General features: G+C 39.2%; 1 protein-coding gene across 1 annotated transcript in view; it reads right to left on the bottom strand.

Moving 5' to 3' along the window:
• Positions 1–302: 302 nt before the first annotated feature.
• cpda (carboxypeptidase D, a) overlaps positions 303–14,334 on the bottom strand; it is a 17,712-nt gene continuing 3,680 nt past the window's right edge. The window contains exons 3-21 of the mRNA XM_014030764.1: positions 13,528–13,670; positions 13,265–13,434; positions 12,652–13,055; positions 12,366–12,557; positions 10,967–11,134; positions 10,753–10,862; positions 10,563–10,665; positions 10,028–10,170; positions 9,768–9,937; positions 9,374–9,676; positions 9,002–9,197; positions 8,751–8,886; positions 8,499–8,645; positions 8,301–8,399; positions 8,156–8,220; positions 6,475–6,606; positions 5,719–5,904; positions 3,424–3,526; positions 303–2,221 (exon numbers count right to left, since the gene is read on the bottom strand). Of these exons, the coding sequence (XP_013886218.1) occupies positions 1,995–2,221; positions 3,424–3,526; positions 5,719–5,904; positions 6,475–6,606; positions 8,156–8,220; positions 8,301–8,399; positions 8,499–8,645; positions 8,751–8,886; positions 9,002–9,197; positions 9,374–9,676; positions 9,768–9,937; positions 10,028–10,170; positions 10,563–10,665; positions 10,753–10,862; positions 10,967–11,134; positions 12,366–12,557; positions 12,652–13,055; positions 13,265–13,434; positions 13,528–13,670 (3,197 nt within the window). The 3' untranslated portion in view covers positions 303–1,994. The remainder of the gene's footprint in view (positions 2,222–3,423; positions 3,527–5,718; positions 5,905–6,474; positions 6,607–8,155; positions 8,221–8,300; positions 8,400–8,498; positions 8,646–8,750; positions 8,887–9,001; positions 9,198–9,373; positions 9,677–9,767; positions 9,938–10,027; positions 10,171–10,562; positions 10,666–10,752; positions 10,863–10,966; positions 11,135–12,365; positions 12,558–12,651; positions 13,056–13,264; positions 13,435–13,527; positions 13,671–14,334) is intronic.

The following is a 14,334-nucleotide window of genomic DNA, read 5'->3' as shown; positions in this document are numbered from 1 at the left end:
AGTTCTATTTGTGTCCTTTTTTATATGACTGAGTCAGGAAAACAGAAGAATGATTGCTCATCGTGATCTACAATTATTTTTTCCTCCTTTTTATGTCATCGTTTAATGGCATGTACATACATACACTACATACAATATATGGAAATAAGGTCCTTTCTTTTCAGACCATAAAACTATGTAATGTGGGCAGTTTTCAGGATTTAAACTTGTTACTTATTCCAAACGCTCTTTTATCTCCTGTAACATTAAGGTCGGCTTTATTTAGAAAACTTGCCCTTAAAGAAATGCAGCATACAAACAAGTCGTGCTCTGACATGTTTTATTACCGTAATTTGTGAGTTTTTGTGCACATCAGCACATCTAAGTCCAACCAAGATGAATCTGAAACGATGCATGTGAAAACAGAAAGTGCACGCTCCACCCTTTACATACATCTGGCAAATATTTACACTTTATTCCAGYTGTATAAAATTTTCACATTGCGTGACGCTTTCAGAAGTCTATACACAAGGGCTTTGTAGACACAGTATAAGAAAAATAATTTACAAACTTTTCTCCCCAAAGCAAAAGTTAAGAAATATCTTTTTGTGAAAATAGCTGGGGGTGAATTACTCTGAAGAGGGATGTTTTGAAACCAAGCAGCACTTTTCCCACTTTTAGAATTTGGAGGTCCAGTTCATTCAGAAGTACAGGAACATCAGAGGATTCCCTCATTCACTCAGACTTTTGGTTTTTGGTCATTTACCCTGTTTGGCTAGAGATAAAGCCATCCTACTTTCAGCACAGGATCACCAAACAAAAAAAAAGTTTCCACTTCACTCAGATATTGGAAACAATCCTCCCACACAAAAGTTTATGTGATTAAATTATACTCTTTATGCCTTTTATTTCCTATTTCAGTTTGGAAAATATTCATAGTTAAGGCTGTGCAATATTAACACATAATTGATGCCTTAAAAAAAACAAAGATAGAAGTGTACAGAGAAGGGATTTTCTACACACAGTAAACTTCCTATAACTAATAAAAYACAAAGAAAAACAAATACAATCTTGTCAACACATTTTTAGGTTCAACATTTGTTRTCATGGCCAGTGATAATGGGAGCAACAATCCCTGTAAATACATTAAAACACCATCCACTCACAAGGCAAAGTTTCATTTAAGCTCAGAATTAGATTCTCAGATTTTGAAAGTTTAACCTACTGAAAAAAAAACTCCCAAAGCGGGATTATTTAGTTTAAGTTCTCTGTGCAAAAAAAAAAAAAAAGGTATGAATATTGGAATTTAGCATTTGCTTGAGCGCAATTTCCTCCTTTTAGAAACCTGAGTTTAGAATGGATCAAAAAATTATTGTTATCACATAATTATATATAATACAGTTCTATCTGCTTCTTCTGACAACCTAACTGGAACTTTAAAATCTATAGAAGCCAAGGCACAGAGTGATGGAGTCGTTCTGACATATGCTGACATTTTAGCGTAACTTTACTATTTTACACCAAAAAAAAAAAAAATTCATCTAGCTTTAAGTGGTGTTCAAATAAATACCTACTGATGATGACATTTGTAAGTTTCTGGAGACACTAATAAAAAGTTCATTTGGACGTGATGGCTTGACCTGTGAGGCAGGCAGGACAAATAATGACCAAGTAATAGCTTTAAACGGCTTGGAAACAACTGTGTGAAAAATAAAAAATAAATGAATGAGAGCTGTTTAGTCAACCAGAAAYCAAACATGAACCCTTTGTCCTAAAGGATTCTCTGATTTAGCAGCACTGAAGTGGGAAGAAGCCAGACCTAAAAACTTAAAGGCATAACGGAAAAATATGCTTCGAGTTTTTCATATAAAAACAGAAGCTGCTCATTCTTGAGTCCATTTAGTTCCATGTTGGCAAAAGGTTCAAATCTAGTGGGAGGTCAAAAAAAAACAAAACAAAAAAAAAACAAACAAAATTAAAATAAAACACTGAGCCAAACTGGTGCAGAGAGTCTTTTAGATTTTGTTGGCATACAGCGTCTCCTCTTCACTTTCACTCTCGTCCTGAAACTCGTTGGCGAGCAGGGATTTCTTGGAGCCCATGGAGTTGAGCCGTATCTCGTCGTCGTATTCGTCGTGGTGCTGCCGCAAGCGGTGGAAGCCATCTTTCTGACGATTGGACTTGGCCGCGCACACGCACCAGATGATGCACGCCGTAATCACCAGCGCGGTCATGGCAGCCGCTGAGGCGACAAAAGAAAACACACGACTGAGTATGTCCACACCAAATCACAGCCATGGGTTTATTTGAGATTAAACTTAAAAATAAAGTTGTTTTGTTTTAAACAATATTAAAGTTCCACATAAACAATAACACAAATATTCTAATAGCAGGTGGGCTTGCTGTAAATGATTTACTGAACCTGTCCAGGTGGATCCTGTCAATGACTTTTAGATTGAAGAACAAACTACAGTCTCCAAAAATACTGCTAATAGAAGCGGGTCAACAAGAAGAAAATCTGTGCYTCTGCCTTGGTAAGTGATAAGATGGCGTCTTAGTCACTGTCAACATGGCAGCAGACCATAAATAAGAGTTTAAAACCAAATCTCAACCATGGAGCCTAATGTTTTGTTATAATTTGTTTTAATTACACAAACCTGAACTTCCAAAAATGTGGTATTAGGTTTTAGTTCTGTTTGAAATTCTAGTCCAACACTACTTTATCGAGTTCTGTCAAGCTCTCTAGACTATTTTTATTTAATTTATTCTTTATTTAACCAGGCAGCTGAGATCACAGATCTTTTTCATACATCAAGCTGCCAAATACTGTTATAATTACAGTAAAGCAGGAAACGATGTAATAATCATAAACCAACTAACTAAAAATATCTAACATCTTTCTTATTAGCCATCAGTCTACTATTTTGTGTTACCTTTAAGGAAAGTGTATGCTACAAAATACTTAACTATTGCAAAGACAAAAGCTCAATTATCCATATTTATATGCTGATGTGTGTGTATGTTATATAAAAGCCACATTTTAAAAAGAAATAGGAGGATAAAACAGACACTGATAGAGTTCTGGTCAGATTAAGTAAATGTGAAGTACTTTTTAAATAAAAACATTTATGTACAATAAAAAACACAAATCACAAATAAAATGAAAGGCGACAGAAAGAAGAAAAAAAATCGTATAACAACTGCGCCTTTTTTCTCAAAAAATAAATTTAAACAATAATGATCTACTTAAAGAGCAACTATGTACTGGTCTGGTTAAACTGCTTACAGCACTAATGGTTCTACAATAGTTTGTATGTCTATTTAAGTAAAATAAGGCTATTTAAATTAACTTTAGAACTAATGATGGCAGACAATGTTTCAGTATCTTTCTAGTTCAGTGGAGCACCAAGTAACAAGAAYCTTCCATAGATAAGACATGCTTACCTGCACATGCCACAACAAACTCCCTGGGCAATCCAAAGATGCTCTTGTCAAAGTCAAAATCAATGATGATGTAGCTAGCAGCTTGATAAGGAGACACCTCGACCTGGAAAATAGAAAAAAAATAATGTTGTGCTACTTTTGACCTCCTGAATTAAAGTATAGTGGGAATTTATGCAGCAAAAATCCCTTGCTAAACATAAATCACATTTCTCTGAACTTATTAGATGTTAAAGTTCTTCAATCTGACCTCAGTCAAGGTTATTAAAACACCGTTTTGCAGAACTTCACCAGCAGTTGTGGCGGTACGTGGGTGTATGAGGACAGGCTGAGTATGTAAATTAATTATTGTGACTTTTAAAACTTTAAAAACCTAGTCAAACATCAAAGAAAACTTCCTGTTCTCCAACACAGCTGTCTCCTCAAGTCAAGTGGAAAAACATCTTTCACCTCTAACGTCTGCTTTGAAACAAAGAGGTCAATTTTCTAATTAGCAGGTCCCACATGCAGCTGTGTCTGGTTAGTTTAATCTGCTACAGGTTGTCTTGTACATCTAAAAAACAGTGCTGGTGCAAAACAATCCTATAATATTCATCTGAGAGGTAAATCACTGTAATCTGAGAATGCATTTTCAGTTGATTACTTMTTTTCTTTTTCTATGTAGCACAGGAGCTGCACCTGTTTTGCAAGTTTCATTATTAAACCACTAGATAGGAAATAAGAATTCTAATCTGGTTAAGTAATAAGTTTTGTTCCCCTTCTTTTGTCACATTATGTTTTAGGGTGTGTGTTTGCTTTATTTTCTATAAATTATCTAAACAGTAGAGCTCACAGTCGCAGAATAATTTATAGAAATCCATGTCGCTTCCACTTTCAGACGCATGATGCGCTCCTATGAGCTGAGGCAGAGCATCCGGTGTCCTAAAAAGTATGGGGAGACGATTAAGGAGAGGAAGTGGATGTTGCCTCCAGCTTACAGTTTGGACTCAATGTTGGAGCAGCGAGACCCCCAGAAACCCCTGGACGAGAGGTATATAAGGAATGCTGCTGTGATTCCGGAGATCTCAGATCTGCCACGCGGCGGCGCCGAAGACGTCGTCACGGAGGAGAAGAGCTGCAGCGGCCCTCTGACGATCCACGGTTACACGGTAGCAGACTACCAAAGGACATATCACTCAGTGGTGGACCCCGTGCTCTACAGACCCTGCAGGAAGCTGGCGCCTTACAGCCTGGCGCTCGGCTTCGCCATCAAGGAAAACCTGTTCGAAGAGCTGGCCTACCCGTCCCTGCAAATTTCAGAGTGTCCCGATGGAAAGGTGCAGGTGACGGAGAGGTTCTGCATACTTCGTCCGACACCTTTCATAGACTGTAAAGGGGAGCAGTGGTGAAATCCTTTCAAAGACAGTAAAAAAATGTGGTTCTTTCATTTGTAAATTAATAAATGTTATTTTTCTCAATTTGGGGTTCTCCTCGTCTTTGAACTGTGTCCTTAAAGTCAAGGCTTTAAAAAACCTACCTTTGAACCTACTTTTTTTTCTTCCCAGCTGCACCAAGTTACACAAACATTCAAGTTTTCTCATTCGACTCACTACATTAAATACTTTTAGTTTTTACATAAACGCACACAGAAACTCTGTCAATAATATGTGTTTCGGTCTTGTGATGGATATGGAAGTGAGTTTTAATGCAGGAGAACTAAACAATTTCATTTTCAATTTTATTTTTAAACCAACATTAACAAAGTACTACAACTTACTTAAATATGACATAAATACAAATCTTTAACTTTTAGGTGATATTTAGTTCAGCCCAACAATAACGATCCAATAGGAACAGCACTTTGCTCGGTGAAGTGGACCCATTTTCCAAACGCCTGTGTCTTTGTTACAGGCAGTAATAATTATTGACATTAAATTTTCAAGGTGCACAAAGAGTTGCTATTAAATGCAAGAAAGCTTAACTGTTTCATGAGACCTTGCCCTTTTTGTTTTCGTGCGCTGCATGTTGAAGCTTGGCCAGCAGATGGCGCCATACTTAATTATATCAAACGCTTCAAAGCACTGAACCGCTTACGTTCATTATAACATAATTTGTAAATAACCAGTATTCTGGTCCACAGGTCCCATTCTACAAGTTATATAGGTTTCCCTGCTCCACCATCAGTTCAGTTCAGGTCAGTTTTTACTGATGCCACTAAATATCACCACCTGGTTTAAATGATACTAACAAGAACTTAGAATCAGGTGAGTTGAATAAGGATAACGTCTAAAACATGGAGGCCACTAAATAACAGCTCACCGTAAACTGTTGTTGCTGATATCCATCAGCAATGGCTTCAATACTGTAGTTGCCAGGAGCGAGGAGTACGTGGAAGTAGCCTCCCTGGGAGATGAAGATTTTCATTTTTCTGTTCAGGACGATGCTTGCGCCAGTGATTGGTTTCCCACTTCTGTCCTTCACCAAGCCACGTACTCCTTTATGAACCTGGGTTGGAGTAGACAGACAGAGGAATGTTTTGGTTTTATGGTTAGTCAAATAAAACAAACTCTACCAATTCCATAAAATGCACACATAAAGGTAAAACTGTGCAACAAATCCTTAACCCTGTACAAAAAGATGCCAATTTTAAAAGATCGCTTTGTGAAAATAACATATCAGAATAAAATCTGCTGGAATTATGTCTCAAAAATAAACTCTACTATTGGGGAAAAATGCCTGTAGCATAATGTTTTATATTTATAAGCACAGTTTTAAAGAAGAATGAAAAATTACATAATAATGAACTTTTAATCTTATATCCATTCAGTTACAACACAATTACGTTGTCACATTATTCATATAGACACTTATTTCATAATGTTTTATTAATTTAACTATGAACATTTTGGTGTTTCATAAATTTCATGTATAGCACTTGAATAATTATTGCATTAAAACGTCTTAAATTTTACATTATTTTGTGTCTCACGTCAGACATATTTTAAACCTTGATAATCAATGGTAAACAGGTTATTTCAGTTGAGAGTAAATAATGATGTCACAATAAAATCCCACCTCCACCAACATGCTGAGGAGAGCCTTCTTGTTCTCGTTCCAGAGTGTGACCAGCTGATCAACAGGAGGGAACAAACAGCAGCCTGTATACACTGTGATTTCMGGACAGTGTCCAAAGTCCATACTGAAGTCCTGGAAGAACATGAAGGCAGGAAACAGGACAAAAATTAGACAGTGGTTGGTATCTGACTTTACCGAACAGACATAAAGACCCAGSATTACGAAATGCACACCACCTTCTGCCTTTTGTGTCAGATAATCTAAGATCACCTTATGATGAAAAGGGACACAGCTGTTTTAGTCAAACCTTATAAATGCCATTTTGCACAGCTGCATGAGATCCATTAATGCTCATAGTGCATGTTAAGTGTGACTCAGCTACTTCCACATCATGTTTTAGCTCGATTTGTAAATAAATTATAGTTACCTCCGCCAACGGCGAGGTAAAGTTTTCGGTCGCGTATGTCTGTCGGCCTGTCTGTGGACAACATTACTCAAAAACTTGTGGACAGACTGWCWTGACATTTACATCACATGTGCGTACTGGGCCAAGGAACACAYCATTAAATTTTGGTGATGTTCTGGATCACGATGCGGATACAGGAATTTTTTTTATTAATCCTCTGAGATCGGCAAAGCTGTGATGCTTTCACAGGGCTTCTGTAAAAAATAGTGAGAGCTTTCAGTGTTCATTTGAATTGGATTACACAGCACGGACTTCAAACTTTATAAAAGTAATGTTAAAACCAGATGTAATGATGAATAAGTCTTGCCATAATGTGCACATTTTTACGCATTTGGTGCGCATTTACAAAATGTCTTGTGACCAGGAAGTGCGTGACTGCACCACAAAACCTATTTTTCCCATTTCCTCAAACACACCACATTGTCRGTAGGCTTGCAAAYAGATAGATGAAGAACGAGGAAAAGGAGTGATGCTCTCAGGTGYGGTGGACTTCAGACTCGGAGGTTGTTTGTTTGTTCATTTTTATTATTTAACTGAGACCAGGAGTGAGGAARTGTTTTCGGTTGCRCTGACCCACTCGCTTCATGAGCCRACTGTACTGGGAAGCATTTTATGAAGAGAGTCAAACCATTACAAACTCATAAAAGGGGATAAAACAGACGTTTTACATGGTGAAATGTGACTGATGAAAACTTACGAGCTTAATCCCAGACCAGTTTGATGATGAATAATGTTGGGTGACGAGTCTGACTTTTTTTTTCACATTGGACCCACTGAGAAGAAATTCCATGCATACTGCCTGCTTAAATGTTCGCTACATCAGAACTTATTCGCCAAATGTGCTTTCATCYCTGCTTTTGTGCATTAACTCCATTACAGGATGGGGGAAATTGGACTTGGAGGAGGTTTGCACTGTCCAAGTGCTTCTAGTTTTACTTTTATTAGCTGTGGTCAATTAGCTATGGCATCCACCCTGAGTTGGGTTGACTCCAAAAGTTAATCATGCACATCCTATGTTTACTGTCTGAAAGATTCATTAAAATCTGCTTAGTTGTTTATGGGATACTTTGCTAACACAACACAAACACACACAGACACAAAACTGTGGCAGTGGAMAATATTACAGGTAATCTGTAATAAATAACGTCTTCCAAACAGTACAGATCCAGTCTAAGCGGAACACAAACACTTGCTTCCAGTAATGAGGGACTTTACCTTCATGCTCCCCATGTGACTTTGTTTCTCTGCTGCTTTCATAACTCCTCCTGGGATGCTGCCCACTGAAAATAAGAAGTTATAAGTATAAGAACTGCAACAACGACTGATGAAATGAGCATAAAATGGTCTTCACATGTCGTACTTTGGCCATTGTTAGAACAAGAAGTATCTCCGAGACGCATCTTTGGGTGGTTGTCGGCATACGTCTTCGCCAGGTACTTCAACGTGGCCTCATTTTCAACTGCCAAAGAAAAAAAGACATCATAATTTAATTTTAATTTTCACACCATCGAACGAAAAATAGGCAAACACAAGAATGTGCTCTGCATAGACATGTTACCAGTTTGAACAGGYTTGTCATAAGGGTAGGTGACAACCAGGCCACCTCCATCCAGAGTTACAGACAGAGTGAAGTCTCCGTTTTGAATGAAGTTCATCATCGCTTTCGTCTCAGGTTGGGGATCACTCATGCGTTGTGATTCATTGCCTGGTAAAGTAGAAAACAGTTGGAAAACAGAAGAAATCACAATAAAAACAACCCAGTTTTGACTGTTACCGACGTACAAAGTTGAGTCAGTACCGTACAACTAACCAAAAAAGTCTCTGTCTAGATCCACGCCGTTAGAGTTGGCCAGGCCCTGGGTGGACGTGCACTGATTCTTACTAGCCTGTTCTCGGCCGTCGGGGTTGACGGATGGCACGATAAAAATTCGAGTCTCATTTATGAGCTGGAGTATAAAAAAAAGTTAGAGAAAGAACAATAAGACATRTTTTCTCTATCATAACTCTGTTTAGTCATAAATGCATAGTTGGAGCAGAACTGCTGACTGTCCAGACCCTGACCTTGGCGATGGCTGTGTTCTTGTGGTAGTTGATGCACAGGAAGGCAGCGAACTCCAGCAGCAGCTCTGTGCCCACCGGTGCATTCCCATGGAGCCCTGCCACAAAGCGGATCTTTGGTTTAGATGGCTCAGTGTCTTCTGGTTTGCTGGAGATTTCAAGCGCATAAATTGTTCTGTGCTCCACACTTTGGCTCAAACTAGATATAAAAAGACAGAAGAAACCAGAATATTTGAATTTGGATCACAAATAGTACCATATAGTTTTCATAATTAAAGTTATGAAACTGAGAATCTCTCATTGGCTTTTTTAGCACAGAAAAAAAATAATGCACAGTGTGCAGTTAAYTGTTTAAAAAAGATAAAACCTGCTCACTTGTGTAGTTTGGTAATATTGGCAAAGTTGAGCGTGAGGCCTCTCAAGATGTCGGACATGTCTTTAAAGCCTCTGTAGTGGAGGCTGTTGTCAGTGGCTGTGTTCTCGACCAGCTGCTTCAAACCTTCGTTTAGAGAGAGCTCATGGATTAGGACCTGGAGCTCCTTTTCAGATGGGCTCGGTGTGGTCTGGGGACCACTGGTAGACTGGCCGTTAATGTTTGAGTCAAATCGAGTCAGTCTGAAGTCCAGTACCTCTGCTCGATCATTCGAGACCGTGACGTAGATCAACATAGGTTTGTAGCTATGTAGACAAWAAAAATAAAAAAAAGTAATTTAAAGAAACTTTACAGTACATTCTTAGCTTSTTCTTTAATTTGAAATACAAGTATTACCCTGGGGCAGAGGCGGTGACAGAGTAGGTCCCAGGTACCAGCAGTCTCCAGTAGTCTCCAGTCTCAGCCGTAGTGATATTGTGGTCAATTCCATCCACGCTGATGGTGACGTTAGGAATACCTGTACCATCTCTAAAGTCACTAACTGTACCCTTTATTCCAGTGTGAACCTACAAGAAGAAATCAAGTAAACAAGAGTGAAGGCAGAACCTCCAAGAGTTGTCTTGTATGAGACTTGGTCTGAAGGTAGTTTTTACTACCTGCTGGATGAACTTCAGCATGGCTCGCCAGTTTTGTTCCCAGTATGTTGGCAGGTCCTTAGCCCAGGGGTACTTGACACAGCCCAGCTCAATGGTCACCTCAAAGCAGTTGGTGTTGACATAGTTCCAGTCCTGCATGCCACCTGGAGAAAGAGAAGAACTCAATAAACCAATGTTATTGCTKTGCTTTAAAAAAATTTAAACAAAATTTTGCAAACATGCACGAACATCCAAAAAGTCAACTTTGCATAATACCCCAACTTTAACCTGCATTCTTTACCAACTACCTAGCAGGGGTCACTATTATAGTTCAGAAGGGGAAAAAAAGGCTTTTCAAGCTGGTGTTGTCAGAATAACATTTATTAATTCTAAATGTGGTGGCCACTTGTTATTTTTTTGGTAAGTGCAATTTTGAAATTTAAAAACAGATCAAATCTAACTATAATGAACTAATGGTCATTTTGTTTCTGCAAAATGCAGCTTTACAAGAAAAGATCTGCTGTAAGCAACAAAGAGTGAAAGATGCAAAACATACCAGGAACTGTGTACCACTGAGCACCATTAGTGATGCCATCCTCGAAATACTCTTGAGGGTACAATTCCTCACAARGGTGTCCACTGTGCATAATGGGATTTTGCTGTATACAAATCCAACACAATGAATGTATTGCTCAGTTTTAAAACAAGATGTATCCAGTGTAATCCCAAAGCAACAGTCATATTACCTCTGAGTATGCTCTTGAAATTTGCTTAAAGACCTCATCATCAGGTGACTTGCTGTAATGACTAATTCCTTCTTTGTCATCATCAAAAGGGTAGTTGACCACCATGGACCCTACATTATACAAAAACAAAGACAAAGAGAGCAAAACAGTTAATCCCTATGAGTAAATTTTGTTTTATTAAGTTTTGAACTGAAGAAATAAAGTGAGATCGTACCTCCATGGAGGTTGGCAGACAGAACAAAAGGTATGCTCTTCGCCCATTTCATTACAGCCTCAGTCTCTGGCTGCCTGGGATCAGTGATGGTGACAAACTGGTCAGGAAAGTTGCGGTTCAGGTCATATTTGTTGCTGTTGTTGCGTCCTTTGTAGCTCTTCATGTCACCTAAAAGGAAGCCAGCCAGAGAAATGAGTCATCAGTAAGAATAATGTGTGTTAACTGAAGCACGTTCCTGCTTGAGGGTTTAAATGACCTCAACTCTACTTCCTTTTACACAACAGCAGTAAGTATTGACTTAAAGTTACTGCAAGACAGAGAAGTGCTTAAAGGGGCAATATCATGTAAAATCAACTCTTTTGAGTTTTGTACTCTCATAAAAAACATGCCCAAAGCCTTGCTTTGACACATTCATGTGTGTTTGAGAAATCCTGCAGCGTTTTTAGACAGCCATGCTGAGGAGCAAAACGACAGGTGGGGACCAGAAACGACTTTTGGGACCAAAAACGCCCCTGGGTTGTGTCCTTTTGGGACAATCTCCTCCTCTGGGATGTGTCTTTAAGCTGAACTTTCTTATGGCAGAGCGCACCCCCCACACCCCGCCCATGACTCCTGAAGGCTCTCGGCAGTAACAAAGCAAACAACGGGTGAAACTGAAAGTGAAACTGAATCTGTCTGCTGAGAAGCGGAAGGTGGTCTGAGGCGCAACTCAGAACAGGGGTAAAGCAAGGAAAGYAAGGAGTCTGTGGAGCAACAAAAACGAGGAATTAAGACCAAAGCATTGCAGTTTTAATTTAAATAGACCATAAGTGAATGATTTAGATGTGAAAAAGAAGGATTTAAAAGCATGATATGATACCTTTAAAGAGACAGAGGCCAATTTCAAGGCGTTTAGAAGAGGAAGTGATGAGAAGATAAGTTTATTTTCTATTTAAATATAAAAACAGCATTTTAATAACAACTAAAGGTGACAAAGATATTTTATTATGGTATAGTATTTAAGTGTATGGCTGAGAAACACATAATATTGCCCATTTAAAAATTAAACATTGAAAAAAATAACTTGAACCATTCTCTGTCATAAAGCACATTTGTTTGGTTGGTTTAGTTGGTTTGTTATTTGGTCGGTCAGTTGGGTGTACAGTATGTATGTATGTTCATATGGATGGACTGATGTATGGATGGACAGTCAGGTGGTTGGTCAGTTGATTCATTGCTCAGTCAGATTTTATTTTTTGGTTTGGTTTTGGGCAGTAAGATAGTTGTGCATGAATGTTTGGGGTAAATTTCCCATTAATTCAGAAGGAATTAACAAAAACCTGAAGCATTATTTAAATTATTGTTGCAAAAGAAGTTCACACCAAGAGGTTTGTGGTTTGTTTTATCTTTTTGGACCTACCTTCAGTGGCTTCCTCATAGCCATCAGGATTCATGGAGGGCATGATGTGAATGCGGGTATTGCTAACCAGCCAGGTGACCTCTGGGTCGGTACCATAGTTGCGGCACAGATACTCAATGAGGTTGAGCAACAACTCTCGACCCACCACTTCATTTCCATGCATGTTGGCCACGTACTTAAACTCTGGTTCACCTGACCGAGACAAACAAAATAATTTAAGCAGCTGAAATTACGTTTAGAGACAATGTTTTATTTATAAATATCGACAAAGAACAGAATAACTTACCATGCTCGTGAATGTTTGGGTTATCAGAGATGATCATCACATACAGCTCCCGATCTTTCACGGAGCGGCCAATAGAAGAAAGGCTGGTAATGGAGGAGAACTCGCTGTTGTACTTGCGTAAGAAAAGCTCCATGTCGGCATAGTTGTGGTGACGGAATTCTTTGGGCTGGATAGGCTGGTGAACGGGTGGGGTGTTTTTGTTTCCTTCAGTAGTAACCACCGGAGTGTGAGTGGTGTTTACGTTAGAAGAGACTGTAGTCGTTGGCCGACTAGTGGACGGCTTTGAGGTCGTAGTTAGGGTGGTGCTACCTTCAGTTTCTTCAACCACAGGTGACAGAGTAAAGTTATGTTCAGTGGTTTTACCCTCCATGACTTGAACACCGTTGACTGTCATTGACAAGTACCTGAAAACACACACAAAGACGAGATTCATGTTAACTATACTCTAAAATCAACAGCAAATTCAACATTATTGTCATGAAAACAAGCTTCTTTTTAAAGTCCTTACAAGGACATTTGACCCACTTTGCAACTGCACTAGAACATGAACAGTAGACCTTCAACGAACAACTTCAGTTTGTGAAACTGTGACGTGAATGTTTGCATTATATACCCTGGAGTCGCAGCTGTGATGTTGTACGTCCCTGGAAGCAGAAGGCGGTAATAGTCCCCGTATTTTGCACTGGTCACGTTGTGGCCAATCCCTGCCACTGCAATGGTGACATTGCTGAGGCCGGCGCCGCTGACTGCATCTTTTACAAACCCGCGGACGCCAATGTGCACCTGGAAGACGGTGGGCAGTAAAATACATAAGATATTCTACTGAAGTGGAGAAATTCTACTCCAATTTTAGTGTAAAATAAACAGAATATTTACCGTTTCTATGTAGGCTATGAGGGATTCCCTGTTAAGATCCCATTCCTTATGGAGCTCAGAAGCAGGGGGATGTTTGCAGCAGCTCAGCTCCATGGTGATTTCAAGACAATTTCCATACACATAGTTGTAGTCCTGCATTCCTCCTGGAAGAGGGACCAACAATGTAAACACACAGTGGGTTAGAAACAGGACAGTGGTTTAATGATCCTTTGAAACTGTGGGATTACACATACATTTTAAATCAGTATAATCTTTGTCTAAACATTGACGGTACTGGAAGTTTTCTTCAGCTGACCCCACTGATGCTAGGCTGGTTTGTTATTCTGAATCTGTCTGGGTAAGTTCAAGTTGGTCTTTGTCCTTTTAATGCTGCCGGTATGAGGCTGTTTAGTGTGGCTACAAGCCATGGCATCTGTATTTTGCGAGCCACCTTCCCTTCTGACAAAGCAAACAGAAACACACTATGGAGGTCAGGCTGGCCGTAGCTGTGGAACCACAGCAGCCAGTCAGAGGCTTCCTGGCTAAAAGGTTGCCATGCCTGCAAGCTGTGTGGCCACAAAAAAACAAACAAACAAAAAAAAACAGCCACAAACGTTCACTATTTTATTCAACTGAGGGTGAAAGAGCTCAAACAGCAAACACGGACAAATGAGTTTTACAAGTAACCAGCCTGCCATCAGCCTCAATGAGTGAGGCAGAAACCAAAACACAAAGAAAGTTTGTTTCTGTTATACACGGCAGAGACTATGTTTTTACAAAGCTGTTAAATGTCACAGGCAAATGGTAAAAATCTTTACTGTAGTAGTT

The sequence above is a fragment of the Austrofundulus limnaeus genome, unplaced genomic scaffold (assembly GCF_001266775.1).
Source record: "Austrofundulus limnaeus strain Quisiro unplaced genomic scaffold, Austrofundulus_limnaeus-1.0 Scaffold1115, whole genome shotgun sequence".
Classification (NCBI taxonomy): domain Eukaryota; kingdom Metazoa; phylum Chordata; class Actinopteri; order Cyprinodontiformes; family Rivulidae; genus Austrofundulus; species Austrofundulus limnaeus.
The sequence above is the reverse complement of the archived record's forward strand: the minus strand, read 5'-3'. Positions and strand labels throughout refer to the sequence as shown.